At 40.8% G+C, this 26239-nt stretch overlaps 1 protein-coding gene across 1 annotated transcript in view; it reads left to right on the top strand.

Moving 5' to 3' along the window:
• Window positions 1–26239, top strand: part of niban2b (niban apoptosis regulator 2b) — a 56821-nt gene that overhangs the window by 4233 nt on the left and 26349 nt on the right. Inside the window, exons 2-4 of the mRNA XM_034208354.1 lie at window positions 12601–12731; window positions 15623–15751; window positions 15824–15932. Coding sequence (XP_034064245.1) covers window positions 12601–12731; window positions 15623–15751; window positions 15824–15932 — 369 coding nt within the window. The remainder of the gene's footprint in view (window positions 1–12600; window positions 12732–15622; window positions 15752–15823; window positions 15933–26239) is intronic.

The raw sequence follows: 26239 nt of genomic DNA, 5'->3' as shown, positions 1-26239 counted from the left end.
TTCTGCAATGTGACGCGGTAAAACATTAAACTGTGATTGGGAGACGTTGGCCCAGATACAATTTTATTTCAGTTACTGTTTTTAAGTTTCATTCATTAATGGTTACATTTAAATCCTCAATGTCCTAGATCATTTGTTTATTTATTTAAAGGACAGTGCACATTAATCCACATTGCTGTAAATGAGCCAGTATTAGCCAACAGGTACATTTTCAACTGTTGTGCTTGGCAAGATGTTAAATAACCACAACCAGACTAGAGAAATAAAAACATCATTAAATAGAATACAGACAACAGCAGTACAACAATAAATAGGAACAGGCAAACTTGCAAACAGATGAAATACTATCATACTATGATACAGTTCAAAGTGTTCACATTTTTGATTGCTGAAAAGCCAGTTCTTATGATAGTGGTTAAATGTATGATAGGAGGTGTTATTCCTTATCTGTATCGGTGTTGTGTTCCAGAGTGTTGATGCCCTCACAGAGAAACACTGTTTACTAAAGGAACTTTGATTTAACCACACAACTGGTTAATGTTATTCAGTTTTAATATTCCATCGTTTCTGAAAGAGCAGGGCTCGACAGTAACGGTTGCCATTGGCAACCATTCAAGAACATTTTCAACCACTTCTTGGCCTTTGGTTGCCATCAGTGGCAACCACTTTTTAACATGAAGAAATAAGGACAGCAAAATGTGCACCCCAAAAGAGATAAATGTTCATTGTTTGTTGTATTAAGAGTGATATTTAATTATTGTTGTGACCAGTCGGAACCTGATACTTAAAGGGGACCTATCATGCAAAATGCACCTTTGTACGTAGATGATGTAGATGTGTCCCTGGTGTGTCAGGGAACTCACCAAGTGTCAGAAAACTCAACCCTCTCTCTTTTTCTCCATACCCAAATCTCTAAAAACGGGGCTGCAACGGATCTGATACAGACTGATCCAGATTTTAATTATCTCTGACGTCAGGAACGAGGAGCTCCGCCTATATAGCCAACTCTCCACCTATCAGGAGGAGACAGCCACGGCCGTTGCCGTTCGAAAGCGCTGGAGACGATGTAGTACATATGCCAGGCCTGTAGGTGGTGCTGTAGTCTGCCACAAAAGCAGCGAAGAAGGCTTCTCAGAATCAGCCCTTGCAAAAACAGGGCTAAAAAAGAGCAAATGGAGCAAAATGAGGCATGGCTAAAATGCATGATCTGTTTGGTATTTTGAAAAAAAAAACTTCGAAGACATGTTTTATATAGGTATGGCCCTACAATATATTATTCAAATATAGCATGATAGGTCCACTTTAAATTGAACGTGCATTGGTGTGATTACGGAGCCAGAAAGCGATGCACGTTTACTCGCGTGCGCGGTGCGCCGTGTGTTTGTTTTACAAAAAATGGCGAAGCAAATTAAGTTGTTTAACTGTGGGGTAAAAAGTTTGGCCCACCCGTCAACATCTCAAACGAATGTTCAAAGTGATTCAACTGATAAAGCGCAAGGTGAACCCGAACGAAAAGCAAAGAGGAAATGCGTAAAGTCTTGGGAGTCCACTGTGACAAATGTAACATTTGTGATATTGGGCTATATAAATAAACATTGATTGATTGATTGGGAGGCGAAATATATATGTACATTCTGCTCCGTTATCCATTCACTTCTGGTGAAAGTTCCTTCAAAATAAGAGTCCCGATCTTATTACTACCAAAATAAAAGTGCTAAACGAAACTTTACCATAGGAAAATATTGGCATACAAATATAATCACTTCTATAAAAAGGTAACACATTTTAAATATAGTTACATATTAATTTACAGCATTAATAATGAATATCTAATTCTTAACTGTGAATGGTTTTCATTTATTTAACATTAGAAATGTATTAGTCTGGCCAATCCAAGATTTCAATGCTGAAGGGCCAGTGGATATATGGTGGGGGTCAGCACAAAGGTCAAGACTTCAATGCTGAAGGGCCAATGGATCTATGGTGGGGGTCAGCACAAAGGTCAAGACTTCAATGCTGAAGGGCCAGTGGATCTATGGTGGGGGTCAGCACAAAGGTCAATAAAACCCACATTTGAAAGGGAGACAACGGATGACCAAAAAACTAGTGACTTGCTCAATTCATTTGTGGATCTGTGAAGAACATGACAGCAGCTGCACTCCTGGTATTTAGTATACCAGCAATTGAGGGTGGACAAGTTTACTACCACTTAAGGTTCAAATAATTGTTAATTACTTATTGTAAAGCATTTCAACATTCTTTTGTGTCACATGTTCATTATTAAGTTGATGTATAACTGTATAGTATCTTAATTATTTAAAATATAAGGTGACTAAAAATGGCAACTGTATTTTCAGTTTTGGAAACCAAAAGCTGATGCCTGGTTGGCAACCACTTAAAAAAGTTAGCGTTGAGCCCTGAAGAGCATGTTTTTTTTCTTCTGCAGTTTGGTTTGGTAGTTAGCTCTAAATACTTCATTAACACTGATGGAAGGTAAAAGTAGATTTACTACGTGACTGTAAAGGGGACCTATCATGCAAAATGTACTTTTGTACGTCTTTTATACATGAATATGTGTCCCCGGTGTTCCAGGGAACTCACCAAGTGTCAGAAAACACAACCCTCTCTATTTTCCTCCATAACCAAATCTCTAAAAACGGAGCTTTAACGGATCTGATACAGATTGATCCAGATTTGAGCACTGTCCTGACATCAGCACGGTGGCGCTACGGCTATTGGTCAATTCTCCACCTATCAGGGGAATGAGAGGTTGGGCCACGGCCATTGCCGCTCGAAAGCGCTGGAGACTCTGTAGTACATATGCCAGGCCTCTAAGTGGCGCTGTAGTCTGCCACAAAAGCAGCAAAGAAGACTTCCCTTGCATGGTTGCCCTTCTGTTTATTCTCCGCTGTGGCTCTTTTTCTCCCTCCCCGAGGCAAGCGTTTGCTCCTCCTGCTTTAAAACAAATGAATAATGACTATAATCATGCCGATCTAGATCCCTCCGCTTCGCGTCGGGCTCCTGATCAGCCTGTCGGTGTTCTTTTCCCCATAATGACCGCGTCGCTGCACATTATCCCGCTTATTACATGGCCACATTCTCAACAAAGTAACGACGTGACTCACAATATTAATTGAAATGCTTTTATGGATTTAGAAAAGGATTTTATTGATTTAAAAAATAGTTGTATTGACTTAAATTGACATGCATCCGCTAAGAAAAATAGTCCGTTGTTACTGTTTGAACTAACATAGTAACGGCAGGAACTGCTTCGATAGTGTTTTTGAGGAGCTTTTTGATTACAGATTTGAAAACATCGTTGCGTGCTTTAAAAGTAGCACAATTCACTATGTCAAACCTTGGAAAGTATCTAGATATCCCTGCCCTAATGCCAAAGTAACTGGCAACTCCCCTCTCCGGCAGGGGGCGTGGTCAGCTGCAGCTCACAGAATCAGCCCCCTGCAAAAACAGGGCTGGAAAGAGCAAATAGAGCGAAATGAGGCATGGCTAAAATGCAGGATCTGTTTGGTATTTTGAAAAAATATATGTATTTATATAGGGATGGTCCTACAATATATGTTTCAAATATAGCATGATATGTCCACTTTAAGTAAATGTTTGGGAGAAATAACATACTTTTTACTCCACTTTATTTATATGACGGATTTGATGGTACTTTATTTAAATTACCATTCATACTTCCACCCCTAACAATGGTAAGCATGATTGTTCTCTGGGAACTTTGCTTTACTTTTCCCCTTTTTACATTTTTTTGTTAAAAGGCTTTTAGCTTTAGCCAAATAATTAAATCTGGTGTAACACAGTTGCTCATATTTTGTACTGATGATTCAGCCTGAACAGTGTCATGTCCATCCTCACACAGATCTGTGCAGGACATAACCTCTGGACCCCCACACGGAGCTGCTCAGTGCCGCTCAGCCATCTAATATGCCTCCCATTGCATTTGTAGATTCAGCAGTACGTGTTGAGTTAAATGAAGCAGTGTAACAGAACAATCGTTCCCCTTGTCAGATATTGTCTCAACCATTGTAGGTGCTGCTGTGTATGTCTTGCAGAAAGTGTAATTATTTGTCTTCTTTTTATTCACAAGGCAGTGATAATACTGTGCACAACAGTGTCCACAAAATCAATGATTATGGACAGGATATAATAACATGACAGAACTGATGGTCCATGCTTTGTTAACTAACAGAATCCATCTGGCTCTTTCTCTCTCTGTCCTTCTCTTTGCATTTACATTTAGAGAAAGAGTTCTCAAAATGTTGTTGTGAGTGGAGTAGGGGCGGCGGTACTGGTTTGATCAGTCAGCAGTTTCACATCCTGCCAACACATGGATATTGGGATTTTGTGAACACACATGCTCAAGGTTAACACACTCTCTTTAGCACAATACCGGTAAAAGTGTTTTGAATGATTATTAAATGTGGGTTGAAATAATGGACTGGTATACAGTTTATGGTTAAGATGTGAACGTTTGTTAGCTATGGGTGTCTACTTCAAAGTTTATGTAATGTTATTCCCAGTGTGGCTCGTTGTCCTATGTCAGAAAACAAAGCGATTGCCCCTCTATTTCAGAGGTCAAAATCTTAAAGCATAGTGAACGTGAGAATAGGCGCTTTCACACCAAGTACCTTTCCCAGGAATAGTTCCCGTATCTTAGTTCCCCGGAAATGTTTAGTTCCGGAACTATCTAGTAGATCGCGTTCACACCGGAATAAGTCTCTGAGGGAGCCGCTGACGTCACTTCTTCTTCTGCTTTGGGTTTACTGGCAGGCCTTGAAATCTGCATGATCAGGGATATGCTCAGTAGGGAAGTCGATGGTTAGTTGAATATATTAAAACGTTTGCTGAACTGTTCTAATGTAGCTAGCATGCTCAACTAAGGTGAATATCATCATTAAATGTTTCTCCTGTCGTCTTCTATTGTTTTAAATATATAAGGTCTTTGATTTCCCCTCAGTTGTGCGTTGCAGTCTAGGTCATGTGATCGTGAATTTATAAAAGAAGCTTATCACTCATGCTGTTTCAGCAAAAACCAGATGATGACTAATTTCACAAATAAGTGCTGATTTATATTTCAATGGACAGAACCCGCTAGCAGACGGTGTGAGTAGGGCTGGCTACTGAACTATTGAGTAAAAACACCTGGTCATTCAATACCAACTTTCAATACGTGAGTCGAAAATCTCATCAGTGTTCCTGAGCCAATAATCATGCAGCATGCTTGTCTATTGCTATACATTGTAGGGGCTTGACGTGAAAACACTATGTCCAAAGCTGTCAGACAGTTTGAACAGGGAGTAGAGGAGAGGGCTGAGCACGCAGCCTTGAGGAGCTCCGGTGTTGAGGATCAGGGTGGAGGATGTGATGTTTCCCACCCGCACTGCCTGGGGTCTGCCCGTCAGGAAGTTCAGGATCCAGTCACAGAGGGCGCTGTTGAGCCCGAGGTCTCTGAGCTTGATGACCAGCTTGGAGGGCACAATGGTATTGAAAGCTGAACTGTAATCAATGAACAGCATTCTCACATATGTGTTCCTCTGGTCCAGGTGTGAGAGGGCAGTGTGGATGGTGAGGGCTATGGCGTCGTCTGTGGACCTGTTTGCTCTGTAGGCAAATTGCAGGGGGTCCAGAGAGTCAGGGAGGGAGGAGGTGATGAAGGTTTTGACTAACCGCTCAAAGCACTTCATGATGATGGAGGTGAGTGCTACTGGGCGGTAGTCGTTGAGGATGGTGGGTTTTGTTTTTTTGGGGACAGGAACGATGGTGGAGTGTTTTAAAAAGAGTTCAGCTCATCTGGGGAGTCGCACACAACCGCAACAATGGCGGGCTGCGTCGGGATAATTCTCATTTTGCTTTTACTTGTAAGAAGGCAAGGAGAATTTATTTATATAGCACTTTTCAACACAAGGCAATTCAAAGTGCTTTACAAAAAACGAAAGACATTAAGAAAATGGCATTTAAAATCAGTCATTAAAAATAAAAGATAATAAAAGAAACATTAAAAGAAAAAATACAAGTTAAAAGTTACAGTGCAGTTTAAGATGTGAATAGTTCAATTAAAAGCAGCGGCAAAAAGAAAAGTCTTCAGCCTGGATTTAAAAGTAGTCAGAGTTGCAGCGGACCTGTAGGTTTCTGGGAGTTTGTTCCAGATATTTGGAGCATAATAACTGAACGCTGCTTTACCATGTTTAGTTCTGACTCTGGGGACAGAAAGCTGACCAGTCCCTGAAGACCTGAGAGATCTGGATGGTTCATAATTTAGCAGGAGGTCAGAAATGTATTTTGGGCCTAAACCATTCAGTGCTTTATAAACTAGCAGCAGTATTTTGAAATCTATTCTTTGACACACAGGAAGCCAGTGTAAAGACTTCAGAACAGAAGTGATGTGATCCACTTTCTTAGTGTTAGTGAGGACTCGAGCAGCGGCGTTCTGAATCAGCTGCAGCTTCCTAATAGATTTTTTAGTGAGACCTGTGAAGACACCATTACAGTAGTCGAGTCTACTGAAGATAAAAGCATGGACAAGTTTTTCCAAATCCTGCTGTGACATTAGTCTTTTAATCCTAGATATATTCTTTAGGTGATAGTAGCCTGATTTAGTAACTGTTTTAATGTGACTGTTGAAACTCAGGTCAGAGTCCATGACTACACCTAGATTTCTGGCTTTATCTGTTGTGTTGTTTTGAACATTGCAGACTGAAGCTCAGCGCTAACTTTTAAACGTTCTGCCTTGGCTCCAAAAACCATTACCTCAGTTTTATCTTGGAGAAAGTTCTGACACATCCAGTCATTGATTTGCTCAGTGTTTGAATTGGAGAATAGTCTCCTGGTGAAATTGTTACGTAAATTTGTGTGTCATCCGCATGGCTATGGTAACTTATTTTGTTGTTTTTCATTATCTGAGCCAGTGGTAGCATGTAGATGTTAAAGAGAAGAGGCCCCAAGATGGAGCCTTGAGGTACCCCACATGTCATATTTGTCAACTCAGATGTGTATTTAGCTATAGAAAAAAAGTTGGTTATTACCTTTAAGTAGGATTCAAACCAATTCAGAACTGTTTCCGAAAGTCCCACCCAGTTTTCTAGTTGGTCGAGTAATATGTTGTGGTCAACAGTGTCAAACGCAGCACTGAGATCTAATAATACTAACACTGAAGTTCTGCCACTGTCTGTGTTTAAGTGGATGTCATTGAAGACCTTTACAAGAGCAGTCTCAGTGCTGTGGTTTGGACGAAAGCCTGACTGGAACACATCGAAACAGTTATTTAAATGCAAGAAATTACTCAACTGTTGAAAAACAACTTTTTCAATGATTTTACCTAGAAATGGGAGGTTTGATATGGGCCTGTAATTGTTCATTACTGAAGCATCTAGATTATTCTTTTTTAAGAGCGGTTTAATGACTGCAGTTTTCAGGGCCTGTGGAAAAAGACCTGAGTGAAGAGATTTGTTTACTATATGAAGTAGATCTGAGGCCATGCAAGGCAAAACATCTTTGAAAAATCCTGTTGGAATAATATCAAGGCAGCAGGAGGAGGATTTCAGAAGTTGAATAATGTCCTCTAGGTTTTTATCATTAATCTGATGGAATTGTGTCATGGTGTTTGAATTGATGTTAAGTGGACACAGAGACAACACATTTGCTCTACCTGATGCAGAGGCACTGACTGCTTGTCTGATTTTCTGAATGTTGTCAGTGAAGAAGGAGGCAAAATCATTGCACGCCCTGGTGGATAGAAATTCAGAGGCTACTGACACTGGGGGGTTAGTTAGTCTGTCGACGGTAGCAAACAAGGCACGTGCATTGTTTTTGGTAATGATGTCAGAGAAGAAAGACTGTCGTGCGTTTTTCAATTCCAAATTATAAAGGCCAAGTCTCTCTTTATAGATTTCAAAGTGGACCTGGAGATTTGTTTTTCGCCACCTCCGTTCCGCTTTTCGACACTCTCTTTTTTCTGCTCTCACGGTCATGGCCTTTCTCCATGGAGATATTTACCTTAGTTGGAGCAATGGCATCTATAACATTTTTAATTTTTGAATTAAAATGATCTACTAGCTCATTTACTGAGATCTTAGCAGGGGCAAGTGTGGATGAAAAATTCCGAGTAAACATTTCCCTAGTATCTTCAGTTAAATATCGCTTTGTGGTTACCTCTTTTTGAACATTCTTGTGAACAGAAATAGAGCTCTCAGCTTGTCAACATGGATGTTAAAATCACCAACAATGACTAGACGGTCAAAGTCAATACACACTATAGTGTGTATTGACTTTGACCGTCTAGTCATTGTTGGTGATTTTACTGAACTGCTGTCTATAGACAGCAGTTCAGTCTATAGACAGCAGTTCAGTAAAGTCATCAAAAAAGCTTGCACAGTATTTGGGTGGTCTATAGATATTTAGGAACAGAGCTCGAGAGGAGCCTTTCAGCTGAAGGGCCACATATTCAAAAGAAGCAAAGTTCCCGTAAGATGTCTTCCTGCATTGAAGGGAATCATTGAACAGAATAGCAACTCCACCCCCTTTCTTATGCATTCTTTCCTGACTCATAAAACTAAAGTTGGGAGGGGTTGATTCTATAAGAACAGCTGCACTGTTATTTTGTTCAATCCAAGTTTCCGTTAAAAACATAAAATTGAGGTTGTGCTCAGTGATAAAATCATTGATTAAAAATGTTTTTCCTGCCAGAGACCTGACATTTAATAAAGCTAGTTTAAATTTGTTGGATTTTTTGTGACAAGCTGTGGCTGACATGGAATCACTGCTAAATTTGATAAACTCACACAAACGTTTGAGCACTTCCTGTTTCTAAGCTGATTCACCGCTCTTAATCTATTACCTATCAACACAGATATCGGCAAAGCTATAGGCAGGCAGGGCCCCGGCATGTCCTGGAAAGAGTTGAGAGTGCCATACGCCCTTGAGCCTGGACCCAGCACATATCAGTAAGAGTTTGTTGCGTTTTGTACACACACATTCTTATCAGGCTTCGGAGACTGCAGATGCCCCCTCGAAGGGAGGGGAGGTGGTTGACGTAGGCACGGTGATGGAGACGGGGGAGATGGTGCGGGGGTAGAGGACATGCTGCCAGGGGGGGAGGTGGTTGACGTAGGCATGGTGATGAAGACGGGGGAGATGGTGTGCGTCTCTGCAGTGATTTTTGTCGGCGTCGTTGAGGAGCGGGGGTAAAGGACATGCTGCCAACCCTGGGTATCGCCTTAGTTTGGTCTTTGAACTCCAGGAAGGAATCGGTGCCAACCCTCTGTATCTCCTTCGTGTGTTCAGCGATGTCCAGGTAAGAAGCCAGATTAAATTAAAGAACCACTTCTCCAACGTTATACTCTTTTCCAGAGTGTAGTGGTTAATTGTTCATATAAACAGACTTGCTAGATCTGGATCATAGATAATGATTTCATTGGGATCAGTTAACTTGCATTTCCAGGAATAACTTTGGGCAAAAAGGCAATGCAAAGCTCTCCTTTTTAGAAGTGTAATATGTTAGCTGCTAGATATGTGAAGGCTGCCCAGAGCTCTTACTGATAAAGAAAAAGAGCGCAGTATATGATGCCATTCTTTAACCTTCCTCAACTTTCTATTGGACTTTAACCTTAAAGGTCCCCTATTATACTCTTCTTTTTTTTTTAACAATATATCATAGGTCTCAGATATATACAGAAAATGTCTCTGAAGTGTTTAGCTGAAACACCAAACCGATTATTGCAGCATCCTATAAACCCCTCTGTATCAGCCCTGTTCCAAAAGTGCTGATTCTGTGTCTGTAGTTTTAAATGCTAATGAGCTGCTGCTGGCCACGCCTCTCTGAGAGATGATTGGTTTAAAAAAAAAACACTGCTGCTTATAGAGAACAAAGATGCTGTGGGTCATTGTGCAATCATTACCTGGGAGGAGTCATATTCCAAGGAAAATGATACTGAATTCATGCAAAAACAATCCCCAAAGCCAAATGAGTCCACACATCATGTGTGTTTATGGGTGTGAGTGTTTTTATCAGTTCTGTGGAAGTCACACACCCTGACAGGGGGACCGTTTCATTGGAAGAACATTGAGAAAGAATTGTGGTGCAAGATGTCCAACACACACACACACACTGCCCCCCCCCCCCCCCCCCCCCCCCATGACAGTTGCTGCAGCATTTGAAAAACCTTTGATCACACACAGTGCCAGTCAACAGTTTGGACACACCTTCTCATTCGAAGGTTTTGATTTATTTATATTTTTTACATTGTAGATTAATACCGAATACATCAAAACTATGAAAAAACATAATATGGAATGATGTGGTAAACACAAAGGTGTTAAACAAACCAGTATATGATTTATATTTTTCAGAGTAGCCTGCAACCTTGGGCTGCTGTGCTCTCAGTGTTTTGTCTCCCTGCTCCTGCCTGTTGGCGTCAGCTGATAGAGGTGTTATGGTGCTTTATCTTGTTGTGCACAATGTTGATTATTCTTTCAGAACTAGCTAAATACATGGGTAAAGGTTCTACTTGAGCCCAATTTGAACACCATGAAGAAAGTATTAAAGCCAGCTCAAGCTAAATGTCAAATGTATTTAATGTACAGTTATTTTGATTTATTTAATTTGAGTTGTACATATTTCCAAACGCGAAGTGTAATAACTGCGGGTGCCTCCCTGTCAGAATGACAAAGATCCTCAGTGAAGCACAAGCCCATGTTTCACTACATTGTAAGTACAACTTATTAAAAAGATCAGTTCAATGCAACTAATGTCGTCTTAGTGTTATTGCATGATGTTAAAATGGGTTTGCCATGAATTTAGTGATGGATTGTAAACATTTGAAATGTAGCATTAAGTGTTTCTCAGTTACAAGGTTGTTGTTTTAATAAATCAGACTCTGATGGTGCAGCGCTGTACTGTACCTATAGGCATTTTGTCCCTAACAAATAATTGTTGCGCTGATCAGGGGGTACTTGGCTGACATTGTTTTTCAAAGGGGGTACATTATTGAAAAAAGTTTGAGAACCACTGCTCTAGGAGGAGATTATAGGTGATAAGGTGGGCGGGTGTTACCTTGGTTGGTGATTGGCTAATGGTTGCCCAACCCAAAAAACATGGTAGCCTCATCCCAATACCCCTCCTCGACTCCTCTCTTCCCCTCCTCCGGGACTTGACCCGGAAATCGATCAGGACACGCCATGTTGAAGGACGTCCCAATAGCTGAAATGCACACGGAGGAGTCGAGGAGGGGTGCGGGAGGAGACGAAAGGGAGGATACACGCGAGCAGACTATGCGGAAGTGTTTTCACTACTCGCGTATAAAAGCCCCGCCCCCACCTTCACAGCTGGTCCATTTGAACAGAGGAAAACCGACAACTGGAAGATGAGTGGAAAAGCGTCACATAAATGTATAAGTGCTCACAGCTCCGTGGGAATTATTATGTGCAATTCATTTCTTAAGGTTAAGAAATGAATTGCACAATTTTAAGTAATGTTTAATGATCTTGAACGTCACTAAAACATAGCTATTAAGAACGCTATTTCATAAATGGCTAGATCTTGATAAATAACAATTATTTGTATTGTTTTGTGTGAAGATATTCAGGAGTTAAATTATTTAAAATTCACAGTCCTGAATGTGGTGAATGTGGGGATCTACAGGACACACATTTTCAGAGTAAAGGATTTCACATTACTATAATTATATTTTTATTTAAATGTAGGCTACATTTTACACCAAAACGGAACACAAAAGCAGGACCAACCATCATACATTGAATTCCTTGACTAACAAGAGAAAGATTCATTCATTTAAATAAATATTTAACCGGAAATGGGCCGGTTCTAAGGAGTTATTCAGTTAAGCCCGATGAGAGGGGATACAGCTGTGCACATGTCATCATTAACAGACGTCGTTTAAGAGTGACGTTTGAGTGAACGAGGACATCCCAATGAATACCTGAGGACTCCTCTGTCCTCGCGTCACCTCCTCGTGTCTCTCGCTCGCATCTTACGGAGGCGGAGCTAAGACGCAAGGAGGGGAGGCGAGTGAGGGAAAGGAGGAGTCGAGGAGGGGTATTGGGATGAGGCTAGTGACATCAAAAAGTGTCCGACATCTCAGCTCATTCTCAGAGAGGTTTTTATATAGATTGTTCCTGAAACTTTCCCAATCTCTGAAAACAGAGGGGACACATTTTTGTATAAAATACATGGAAAAGAAGATTTTGCATAACAGATCACCTTTAAAACAATTATCACATATAATTATCACACAAGTACACAGATGATGGACATTTGACCTGCACTGTGTGAGTGTTTGTTCTTTTCAAACTTTTTGTATTAGCTTTGTTGATCTTATACCATTGATAACAAAAACCTTTTAAGATGAGTGTTGATAAAGTTTACCATTTAGCCATGTAAGCAAACCCTGAAACTGTAATGCTCATTCTTTGAGACACAATGTCAAGCCAATGGGCATTACCGAGTGCAAACACTTCCACAATTATTGTGTTAATTATAAAATAATAATTTGTACTCTAAATGTAGAACCTTTCTAGAACACTGTCAGTACTGTGATAACAATCTGTGCGTGTGTGTTTCAGCTCAGACCAGGGAGGTGATGGGGGAGTTTGGCCGTCTGTATGAGCAGCAGTATGCCGTGGCTCTCTTCAACAAAGTTCGCTTTGACATAGAAGGAGGAGCTGGCCCACAACCTCAGCTGCTACACCGCAAGGTAAGACCTCTTCCACCTCTCTGCAAGACCATGTCCTCCACACACAGCACACACTCGCTATAGTATTACATATGTTTATATTCCCTAACTTTTCACCTCAATTCAACCTGGAACCTCTCGCATACTGTGTGTGTGTGTGTGTGTGTGTGTGTGTGTGTGTGTGTGTGTGTGTGTGTGTGTGTGTGTGTGTGTGTGTGTGTGTGTGTGTGTGTGTGTGTGTGTGTGTGTGTGTGTGTGTGTGTGTGTGTGTGTGGTGTGTGTGTGTGTGTGTGTGTGTGTGTGTGTGTGTGTGTGTGTGTGTGTGTGTGTGTGTGTGTGTGTGTGTGTGTGTGTGTGTGTGTGTGTGTGTGTGTGTGTCGCCTGGACGCTGTGATCATGTTGCGCGTGATCGTGTGCTGACTTTTCGTACAATGTCCCACTGTCTGGCTTCCTGCATAAAGTCAAGTGCTCGGCGCAGTTGTCGGACGAAATGTCGCTCCTCTGTTTTCATTTAAACAGCTCATTATATCCATTAGCGCAGCTAGCTAGCACCAGATGCTAACAACAACAATACACGTAAGATCTCGCTCGAGCCACACATACACACACCCTCCCGGTCCTCCCGATGGCCAGTCGGTGCCTGCCGGTGAGCGTGGAAGTGTGGTCTGCTGCAAGCGCGCGGCAGGAGCGGGGCTGTCAGCATTAGCTTGTTGATGGTATTTCAAACTCGATGCGCTCTGAAACTACGGGGCGGCCGACGAATAAAATACGCGTTAATCGCGTTAAAATAATTAGTGGCGTTTTCTTTTTTGCGTTATTAACGTGTTAACTTGACAGCCCTAATTAAAACACAACTCATTCTGCCAGTGTTGGTCACATTAGCTAGTTGAGTTACATCAGTGCCAGATCCCGCACGCTGCCAGACCGTCCGTTAATTTCTAACTTTAACCAGCCCAGCTCTTTGAGAGACAAACAGACTTCCTATACTTGCTGTTTTGGAGTTCCAGGTGAACTTGTGGAAGCCATCACTGTAGGTGTGGTGAGGCCAGTGATGCCTGCAGAGAGGATAACACTCGAATAATTTTGGCATTTTTTTTAAGGGAAATTGCATGTAGGGCTTTTGCGTTTTAGTCATGTTTCAACATTTAGTTTAACTCAACACTAGAACCGCCAGAGGTCGCTGTATACCTAAAACCGCCAACGGGTCAAATGTACCCGCTATTGATTTTCAAGGTACAATGTTCTTTTATTTATCATACAGAACAGTGAGTTTTGATCGCACAGGGATGAAACGTATACCAATAGAATCTGTGGACTCTCAGCTTTTCATGTGATATAGTTTGTGCAGATAGCATGAAGTATAACATATCGCTAAGAGTGCTGATTTAAACGCTTGGTGTTAGACTTGTGTTTTGTTTAGATACAAATCTCTCTATCTCTCTATCTATCTATAACTATCTATCGATCCATCTGTAATGTTCTGTTCTATGGATATAGCCTATAATTGTCTATAAACAGACGACGCAGACTACTTCTCTCATTCCGAGTGTCCATCTTTATTCAACTGGCACGTAACCTGCACACATGCATTACGTCCTCAACGTGAGCTCAGTCATCCAAGATCTTGTATTCTCCAAGATGTTACACTATCTATCTGTCTGTATATATCTCTCTCTATCCATCTATCAATATATCTATCTATCTATCTATCTCTATCTCTCTCAATCTATCTCTCTATCTATAAGGAACCGCAGTAGACAAAAGGCGTTGCTATAGCAACACGTCATGTTTACGCTGCATTTTCTATGAGGTAAATATTACCCGCTGGCGGATATAGGTATAAATGGCATTTTTTTGGCTAATCTTTTCAATCTGACTTCATATTGACAATTGTTAACAACAGAGGGTGATACATAACACACTTTCAGGAAAAGTCACGGACTGGGTGACTTTAATATGTTATTGAAAAAAATTACATACAATGTTAAAGGTCACCTATCGTGCTATTTTTAGGCAATATATATAAAAAACATATCTATGAAGTGTTTTGGTCAAAAAACCAAACGGATCACCCATTCTAGCCTCATAGCCCTCTATTTCTCTTCCTGTTACAAAAGTGCTGATTCTGGGTATAAACAGGTTTATTTTGAGAATGAGACCCTGTGTCTCAATGAGATTGTCACCTGTATAAATAAAGGCTAAATACAATATATTTTTTTAAAACTTCTTTTTTTTTGTTAACTGAAAAAAATAAGTGGGGGCGGAGCGGTTATACCACAAGGTGAGTTCCTTTGTATTTCCTGCTTCTTCACACACATGCTCTCCAGTACAGGTTAGCTCTGAGTGTTAGCGATGCTAATGTAAACACCGACCATATTACGTCCAAAACAGTCGGGCATTGTTTCTGATAGCAACGTTTCTGATAGTGCCGTGGGTCCGCCGCCCATATTACGTCATATCGGCCGCAATTCTGGATCAGCGCCGTTGTAGCCCCGTTTTTAGAGATTTGGGTACGGAGGAAAAGAGAGGGTTTTATTTTCTGACTCTGCGTGAGTTCCCTGACACATCGGGGACACATGTTTATGTATACAATACATCAAAAAGTGCATTTTGCACGATAGGTCCCCTTTATATCTTTGTCTGCTTTTTACTGTCTGGAGACTGATTATGTTCTTGTTTACGAGTGTAGTGAGAAATGCAGTCATCTTACTTGAGGAAAACATTGTTAGTCTGGTGTTTGTGGATTAAGAAACCACTTCTAATGGCACATTTTCGAAGTGTATTTCTATAAAATATAAACACTGTCTTTTTCCTGCTTCTCTGGCAATAACAAAAGCTCCTAAGGCCTCCTCCTGTGCAGTTAACTGTCATGAAAATATGTTTGCTTCTATAAGGTTTGTGGTCATTCACAGATTCCTTTGGAAAACAAATCAATTTTCTCTGGCTCGCTCTTTCACTATCTGGAGGAGAACAAGAAATGGAGGAACCACTTCGTCTTTGTTCCAGACTCCTACAACCTCAACTATTACGACAGCAAAGCAGTGAGTCTCTCAAATCTGGTTTACATTATTCTGCTTTGACTCACTTTCTAACATGTTAACTATTCTGCCCAGGCCCACGACAGACACCTCCACCCCAAAGGAACCATCAACTGTGCCGGCTACAAAGTGCTGACCTCCATGGAGCAGTACCTGGATCTGTTCAGCAGCAGCAGCCTGCCTGGTGAGAGGAGGGTGAGGGGTCGGGGGACAGAGGAGACATGTTATGATGATCATTTAATTGAGATGTTTTTCTATTTCAGGTTAGAATAAACAAACAGTTTTCATATGTATTCAACAGACGCATTATCACCTTGTGTTGGTTTATGCATTTGACAGGTGTTAATTCTTCATAACTTGGATTTGATGATACTAGGGCTGCCAACAAAAAAGTGATGGCCTGTATATTTCCTAATCCTCCGGTATCACTAATTTTTCCCATTTCATTTGGCAATAACTTTGGTTGTGTTACTGCAAATGGCATGATTTTTTTGTAACATGGCTATTTTTTCGATATATTTTGGAATTTAATTTTTTTTAAATGGGTCTATTATTTAAAAATCGACAACCCTAATCGACCATTCGGGATAAAAATGTCCACTGCCAAAAACTTTGATAAAAACTTTATATTAAAATGTTTTTTTCTCAACTTTTTTGGGTTCAATCTTTAAAGCAACTTCAGCCCTAGTAAAAAAAATACCAACATTTTTATTATTTTCAGGATTTTAACCCTTTAACTGCCAGTTTGAAAACATGTTGCGTTTTTTAAGAAAAATGTGCACAAAAAGGGAGTTATTTTCCATATAATAAATGTTGGAGGGGTCTGTTTTTTTTGTTTTTATCACAGTCTTGGATATTTCAAAGATTAGCTACATTGATTTTGGTGCATTATTAGTGTTTGCACAGAATCGAATCTTTAAAAAAAAATCTAAAATGTCCCATTCACTCCCATTATAACCACATATTTTGATCTCTCAGCCATACTGGTATATAATCATGCATTTTGTAATGTCAGGGGTTTATTTTGGAGGGAAAAAGGTGTGTGGGTGTGTGTCCAATCTGCCCAGCAACACCATGGTAACCAACTGCAGCACTGAGTCCAGAATTATATCTGACAATTTTGCCACCTGTTCAAAAACTATGGCTCCTATCAAAAAAAATTACCAGACCGTGAGCATCAAGGAACCCCAATGAACTGAAATATGTTTTTTGTTTGGAGTTTTGTGTGTAAAATGTGAAGATGGGAGCAGTTTGTCTAAAGTTTACTTCTCTCTGTTCTGAAGAAAGATCCTAAATGTTTTAACATGGGAGTCTAATGCGAGCAAGGTGGACCTTTCGTCACTCAGATCACTATTGGGCCAGAACGGTGGGTCCGTTTGATATGATGAAGGCAATTGAGCAGGCCAGACTAATTATGCCCCTGAAATCTTTTGAAATTATTTGAATAGTGTATATTTTGGCTCGGAGCAGTTTTAAATATTTTTTCTGAAGAGTTTTAAGACCCTCTACACTCTAATGGCGCATTTCCACTACAGTGCGGAGCTCGCTTTAAGCGTGCCGTGCCGGCACGTTTTTGGTTGCGTTTCCACTTGGCGTAGTTGCGGCTAGCGGGTACTATTTCACAGTTTTTCTGGCCCCATAAAATCGAGGTTCTTTCCGGGCCAACAACCAGGCTGAGTCGGGCTGAATATGCTAAACTAGAGAGAATCGCTGGCAAGGGGGCTACAACTACAACAAAATGAACATATTTGACCGTGATTTAATTGTAATGCACGTTTCAAAATGATGCCGAAGTAACAACATACTGATACCGGTTAGTAAAAACCATGAATTAATGCTTTGACAAGTCTACAGACAGACGGCAGGAGAAAAACCTTTTAAAATGCGTGTTTTTTAAATGGAGATCGGCTAAGCTGTAGGTAAAAGAGGATTTGAAGGTTCCTCCCATTAGCCGCTTTCACACCAAGTACTTTGCCATACTTAGTGCCCAGCACTTATGCCGTTTTCATACCAACGCGTTTTCAGCTCCGGCTCGGAGCTGGTGCCTGAAAAGTACCGATTTTTCCTGTTCACACCGCAGAGGCGCCGCCTCTTAGCTCCGGAATCCGGTTCACTTCCAGCTCCAAAAAATTGTCGGTCTAGAGGCAAGAGCTTCGGAGCTAAGAGGCGGCGGCGCTTACGTCGAGGCGGGGGCAGGGGCATGTGATGTTTGTAAAGTTCCAAGTAAAGTCGTCCCTTGTAAAGTCGTCCCTTGTAAAGTCGTCCCTTGTAAAGTCGTCCGATGCCTTCCATTTCGTTTCGTAAGAGGATAACCAAAGCGAACAGCGCTTCAATACAATCGGCCATTGTTGTTGTTGTCGATGTGAGGGATTTCCGCGCGGTTTGGATTTTATGAAGCAGGCACGTAAACGGTGACGTCATGACGCAGCAGCGGCAGCTCTGGGCGGTGTGAACAGAGCGGGAGCAGAAATGGGAAACCGGAGCTGAACCAGAAAAGCTCCCGCTCGGAGCTAGAAAGGGAAAAGCGCTGGTGTGAAAGCCGCATTAGTGCCCTGCACTTAGTACCCCATGGAACTAAGTACAGATGGCGTTCACACCGGAAAAGTTCCCTGAGGTGAGATTACGCAAATGAAGCCGCTGACGTCACTTCTTCTTCTTCTGCTTTGGGTTTACTGGCAGGCTGCAAACAACTTCACGGCATATACTGCCACCCGAAGTCCCCGGCCGGCTTGTTGGAGCTCCTGCCCCCCCCTCCCTATGAGCCCACTGTGCTCTGATTGGTCAGCTCGGCCACTCTGTTCTGATTAGTCAACCACCAGAAAGGCTCCGCCCATGTCTATCACCGTTCTTTTTTCGGCTCTGAGCGGAACATCAGTTTTACAATGGCGTCGGTACAGCCGTATGTTATATGCTAACCAACCAAACTGTACATACAACTGTTGTTATTTAGGTGCACTTGTGGAAACTGCGCCATGATGCCTACCGAAGTGGAAAACGTCTATTGCAAAGAAATTAGAAAGGTAGCCTAGCAGCTGACAGTTACAACATTATGTTGCCAGCTAGCTGAAGGCAAGGCAAGTTTATTTATATAGCACTTTTCAACACAAGGCAATTCGAAGTGCTTTACAAAAAATGAAAGACATTAAGAAAATGGCATTTAAAATCAGTCATTAAAAAGAAAAGCTAATAAAATAAACATTAAAAGAAAAAATACATGGATAAAAGTTACAGTGCAGTCTAAGATATGAATAGCTGAAAACACCAACAGTAGCACACAACATTTATATGCCAAGATATACACCATACATACCCCACACCCTGCAGAACCTCCGTACAGATTTGATTATAGACAGGGGTGCACATAACTTTTTTGCCCTGGTTCTCAAAGGAGCACCTGGAGATGTTGCTTGGTGCTCATCCTTAAAATGAAATAAACCGTAACTTTTGAGGGTCTTGACTTTATTTGCCAGACACACGGCACTGAACACACATGCAGAGGTGAACACAGAACACACATGCAGAGGTGAACACAGAACACACATGCAGAGGTGAACACAAGACAACATTAGCATGACCAGTAATCCTACAAGCTGTCATCACTACCCTCCTGACTGTTCTCCTCACTGTCTTCCTCTCTGTCAGACATGGTAGCTGATGATGTAGGCCTACTACTTTCTCTCTGGTTGAGTCTGTGATTAGCTGCTTGCATCCACAAGTCAACAGCTGGTTTTGGGTCGAAAGTCTCTGTTGTCATCTTAGACAAGTGGATGTAATCAAATAAGTATGTGAACATAACCAATAACCTACCATAGCCAATAACAAATGAATGTAACTTATTTTATTTGTGTTGTTCATTCATATCTTATTTTACCTTAACATTTATTTATGCATTTTTTTTATCTTTCCAGTTTTAAACGATATGTCTGGTTTACTGTCCTATAGTATACATTGGAATGATTTAAAACCTGTTTATCCCAATAATTATAAAGGAGTGCCTTGGAAATATGTGCTTACATAAATTGTGATCAAAACGTTTGAGACCCACTGAGATAACTTAGACTAAAGTGAACTATCTAAACACTCAAGAGTCCTTTACCTCACTGAGCTGTAGTTATCAGCCACTCAGTCTGACTGGAGAGGACTCTCCCTCCACATTATTGTAGAAACATCTTCTTCTTATATCCGTTAGAGCAGCTAGCACCAGATTCTAATAACAACTGCGCCAGAACCGGTGCACCCTCCCTCGCTCCCACGCTCACTCGCATTTTGGCTGTGAGCTGCGGGAGCCAGATAAGCCAACATCCCCCATTTTCAGTGGCGTGCACAGACATTTATAGGGGCAGGTGCTCAAGAGAAAAAAAAGGGCACCTTCTGAGTCGTCGTGGCGGTCGCGCCGAAATTGTGCGCTCCGAAATTGTGCGCAAAAATGTGCCGGATAATGGCGGATTTTGTTATTTTCTTTTCGGTTTTTGGTTACTTTATTTCGGTGTTAGGTTATTTCATTCTTATTTTTGCCTGATTTTACTGATTTATTATCAAAAAATTCATTATTTTAACATGTATTTCTATTATTCTAAATGACTTAGGGGGGTCCAATCTGAAGCTAGGGGGGGAAGAAATCCCCCCCCCCCGGGATTGACGCCCCTGGTGGAACCGCCGGCTGCCTTAGTAGTGTGAGATTTATTAAAGGCACATCTTGTATGTCGTAATTGCATATATATTTATTTCAATAACCATATGCTGTCTGATGCAGATGCCTATCTAAAACAAATCAAATAGTAGGCTTACTAGCTTCTACACGCTAAAGCAACTGTAGTCAGGGATGCAAACTCATCAGGTATGAAAAAGGTGACAAGGATCCGAGCCCCCCGACCCCACGGAATATCGGGTTAAAATTAGGAATAACAGGATTTTAGCAGTCAGAACAACTAAAGCAGCAGGTAATAATAACAGAAACGCCAAAGAGTTACATCTAATAGAAATATATAAAAGCATTTATTTTAATTGTGTAGCAGTCAGTTTATAATTTTGGCAGCACTGTTGAGCATTTTGAAAATGTATTTTCATGCCTCTTAGTATTTTTAGAATACTTTTCTACTTTCACTTGAGGAACATTTTGAATGCAGGACTTTTACTGTAACAGAGTATTCCTACACTCTGGTACTTCTACTTTTACTCAAGTACAAGATCTGAGTACTTCTACTTTTACTCAAGTACAAGATCTGAGTACTTCTACTTTTATTAAGTACAAGATCTGAGTACTTCTACTAAAGTACAAGATCTGAATATACTTCTACTTTTACTCTAGTAGCCTACAATCTCTATACTTATACCACCTCTGTTTATAGCCTATGAAAAAACTATTAGAAAACGAAGGCTAAAGCTAACGTTAGCAGATAGTGACAATGATAATGCGACTTTTCAGTTCACATCACGCTCTGCCGCTCTGCTCTGAACACCTGAACGGCCCGTTCTAACAGCTGTTCACCAGCGGCTCAGTCTGTGCCACAGTGACTCCGCACAGTTAACGAACGCACCGTAGATAATGTAGCTGACCCTCATCCCGGAGCAGCAGAGTTCAGCCGGCCCGACAGGCAAGAAGACTCGAGCACACAGCTCGCGCTTCATATATTAAAAAAGAACACCTTGCACGTCATGATGGCACATAACAGCTCGCGACCGCAGATTATTTCGGCGATTAGATCAAATGTAAATTATATTTGACGCAACTTGTTACATTTCTATGACTTTTCCAAAACTTTGGGAAAAATATTGTTTTCCATAACTTTTCCAGGGCCTGGAATTTGCATGACTTTTCCAGGTTTTCAATGACCGTACGAACCCTGTATAGTTTAGTTTGGCATCTGATTTAGGGGATTAAACAATACACTCGTTGTATTTGTTACCTGGTGGTTACTTACTTGGTCGTCACTAGGGCACTTTTAATCGTGTTGCTGCGTGCTGCTGCACCACACACCCGCCGTGGCCTGTCTGACTGACTGACTGTCAGCTCTGCGCGCTGCGCGTTCACGTTGAAAGCAGGGAAGGGAGGGGTTGCAGCCAGAGCACGTACTGGAGTGCCGCGGGGCACGTGTGGGGATGTCTGACAAAATTACAACGCGCATTTGGGGCATTGTTGTATATATTAGAAGCTTTTAATCCAGAATTGATCGATGTTACCATGAGCCACATACAGTACACTGTAAAAAAAAAAAAAAGAAAAAAAAAAAGAACTTTCAAAAGGGCACATTGCTGTCAAGAGGGCAAAACGGGCAGGTGCTCAAGCACTACCTAGAGTCTATGTGCACGTCTCTGCCCATTTTCATCACTTACAGCGCCCATCGTACAGGGCAAATTAAACGTGTAACCGGGGTGAAAAGGGTGTTACATTTACTTAATTATGAATGTTGTTACATCAAGGCCGAAAATTAGGATGAGCCCCAAAGGTCAAAAATGTTTTTTTCCCTCCCAGAGCTGCCAGCGCAGCGCCTCCACAGATCTGGCGCCCTCGGCGAACATCTATAACGCCAGTGCGACGGGCCGGTCCTGAGTTCACATGCAACTCGCAAATATCTTTCTCTCTCTCCTCTCTCCTCTCTACCTTCTCTATTTTCTCTTCTCCCTTCTCTCTCTCTCTCTCTCTCTCTCTCTCTCACCAGTTATGTGCAGCCCTGATTATAGACCTTTGAGGGGTAGAACGGAAGTATGGGCTCAGAACAGTCTCATAATACACACATGCACACAGAAGGATTCAAACTTGTATTTCCGGATCCATACTTGTGTTTTTCAATGCACACACAAATGTATTCCGTTTCATATACATGTAAATAAAATCCAAATACAGAAAAAAGTTTTACATATGTATTTTTGATCCTCACTTATTAGTTTCCCGTTTAAATCCCCTGAACCTGCAAACACAAACAGCTTTCTGTGCACGGACTGTGCACGGACTGTGCACGGATCGCTTTGCATTCGTGTGTGGTTTTTTTGAGACTCCCCTGACGGTCAGCCGATTCGTACTTGTAATTTTTTCTATCTATAGCCAATCAGATGTCTCCTTCATTCTAAGCCAATCACATGAGCGCGCCCCCACGAGGGTAAGATTACTTCATTTACGCATTTTGCGCAGTCCGGTCGCGTCTATCGTTATTCCAACCCAGTTTAGATTTTGCTTCCGCATTACGCAAGAACGTAGCTCTACGCGATAGCGTCATAGCCTTCTTCTTCGGCTGTTATTCTTCGGCTGTTATAGCGGTCGCGGTAAAGCAGGATGAATAGTTGTTTTTTGTCTTTCCAAAGGATTTGTTGACTGAAAGTAAACGATCCTGTTTGTTTGTTGACTGAAAGTAAACGATCCTGTAATCAAAGCCATATCGAAGATTCCTGAGATTGTATTACTGGTGTTTTATCATCTATAAATAGCCTGTGTGTATTCTCAAATGTCATCGAAGATTCCTGAGATTGTATTACTGGTGTTTTATCATCTATAAATAGCCTGTGTGTATTCTCAAATGTCATCGAAGATTCCTGAGATTGTATTACTGGTGTTTTATCATCTATAAATAGCCTGTGTGTATTCTCAAATGTCGTTTTCAGGACAAACAAAAGACGTTTTAAATATCTTATCTTATCAGCAGAATATTGAATATAACCTTGACTATTACTGTGCACTTCATTTATTTGACAGCATTATTTAATGATACTATTTTATATATATATATATATATTTAATGATACTATTTTATATATACATTTATTCATATACACACACACACTTATATGTACTCACACATGTATTTATTCATAAATATACACAGATGTATTCATTCATTTATACACACACAGCATTATTTAATGATACTGTTTTATATATATATACACACATTTATTCATTTATAAACATATAAACACACACTTATATGTACTCACACATGTATACACAGAGATGTATTCATTCATTTATACACACACTCACATACACTTTATATTAATTCATTTGTACACACACATACATATACACATATATATATATATATATATATATATATATATATATATATTAGGGGTGCACCGAATGGGAAATTCTTGGCCGAAACCGATACCGAAAATAGGAAACAGTTGGCCGAAAACCGAATGCCGAAAGGCCGAAAATGATTAATAGAAATATATATATATATAATGTATACATTTTTTACCAATGTTGTTCAGCTACCTGATTATGGAAATAGACATGATTATGGCAAAACTTAACTTAAATAATAATCACTATTATGGGTCCATAAAACATTTATTCAGCACTTTTGAATGCATACAGTACATTTATATATGTCATGTATTATTGCTAAAAAACATTATATTGCAGTCTTAGTGTCGCCAACTCGTTTCTAATATGCAAAGACAACAAATGCGTCTATGATGTATTTTCGATCAGACGAGATCTCTCTCCCCCGTCTGTGTGCGAGGGGGCGGGGCAGTTTACACACACGCAGCTGCTACATGCAGCGGAGCACACTGCGGAGATGGCGGAGAGAACGCGCTCCGAGGTGTGGTTAAACTTTACCCGTCTCGATGTGGAGAATACTTGTTACCATAAGTGCAATAAGAGTTTAGCATGTAAGCACGAGCAATTTGTCTAAACATTTAGCAAAAGTGCACCGCATGCAGACGGAGGAATGTACCGGGTTCGACCGTCTTTCTAGCAGCTCTGTAGCCCCATCACGAGTAACGTTTCCACGTCAGGTGTTATGTATGCTAGCAGCAACACACGGAGTTAACTACATTATACAAACGTGGGTTAATGATTAGAGGTAACTGAGTTATTTAGTTTGTTAAAATGTCAGCTATTCTGTTTACAGTCTGTCATCAGATTATTCAATACGATTTGTTAAAGGCTCAGGGCAATCTCGATGACACAGGTCAATGTCCCCCCCCCCCTGTGAGCCAGCCGCGAGCATGGTCGCCGCGTCTTTATTACGTCATCACAACAACACGTTAGGTTACCAACGTAAGCCTGTTCTGACATTCGGTGATATTTTTTCGGTGCTAAAACCCTTTCGGCCGAAAGCCGAAAGGGCCTTTTTAACCATTTTCGGCCGATAATTTTCGGTGGCCGAATATTCGGTGCATCCCTAATATATATATATATATATATATATATATATATATATATATATATATATATATATATATATATATAATAAAAGTATTGAGTATTTCTACACTCTGGTACTTGTACCTTTACTCAAGTACAGTACAAGATCTTATCACTTCTTACACCTCTGGAAAGCACTTTTATGTAAAGGAATACATTTTTATAAATGTCCCAACATTTCATTTTTATATTTTACAAACGTTTATATGTTATTAATGTCAAATGTTATATGTTGTATTATATAACAAAATAGACATTAAATAAAATATTAAATAGATACCTTTACATCCTAAACAGAAGGTCAACACGTTAATATGTTACATGACAAACAAAAAAACGAAACATTATATAGGCTATATATACAGATGTTTGCTAATGTATCCCTCTTATATCCATCAGGAATTAATATTAAATGATGAATTAACATTACCTCAGCACTGCATAAGTGTGGTCGTCAGTCATATTGACAAAGAAGCACTATTTTATTATTATAATTATAATTATGGGCGTTTAAAAGGACGGTATTTCGCTTGTCAGATTCATATTTGCCGCCCATAGAGATGTAACGCCAGGTTGCTATAACAGCCGAAGAAGAAGGCTATGACGCTATCGCGTAGAGCTACGTTCTTGCGTAATGCGGAAGCAAAATCTAAACTGGATTGGAATAACGATAGACGCAGTCCGGTCAGCTCGCTAAACAGAGGGCGGAGCATCAGGTGATCATGCAGTGCTACGTGTCTCAGTCAGACTCAGCAGCTGATCTGATCTCTCTCTTGCGTCCGGTTATACTTCACTCGCGTTTATGTCCATATCGATCAGATCCAGCTCTCCTGATCGGCCTTTATAGAGAGCGCCGAGCAAACTATTAAGAGTGAATATCGGCCGATAATGACCGACGGGGCTCCCCCCGTTAACAGGTCACTGTCTAGCACTGGCTTCGTAGTGCACTGATCGATTAGGCTAAGCTAACCTGTAGCTGCTCCCTCCACACCCACAACAACTTCATACAGACATAAATAAAGCAGCTGTATTCGCCACACAGGAAACACACATTTAAAACGGTGTTGCCTGCCGTTTTTGTTTACACAAGCATTCATCAATGGTTTGGAAAGTGGCGCTGTACCTTAATAATATAAAGGCTTGTATTTGCGTGCATTTCCTGTTCGGAAAGTGGCGCTGTACTGAGAGTGGAGGTGTCCTGAGATTAGCGCCTGCAGGCAGGGTCCCTGGAGCTGTCTGCTCCGGACTGCGCAAAATGCGTACATGAAGCGCTACGTCATGAACGCAATAAATCTACCTTCGTTAGACATCTGATTGGCTATAGATAGAAATAATTACAA

The sequence above is a fragment of the Gymnodraco acuticeps genome, unplaced genomic scaffold, assembly GCF_902827175.1.
Source record: "Gymnodraco acuticeps unplaced genomic scaffold, fGymAcu1.1, whole genome shotgun sequence".
NCBI lineage: Eukaryota > Metazoa > Chordata > Actinopteri > Perciformes > Bathydraconidae > Gymnodraco > Gymnodraco acuticeps.
The sequence above is the reverse complement of the archived record's forward strand: the minus strand, read 5'-3'. Positions and strand labels throughout refer to the sequence as shown.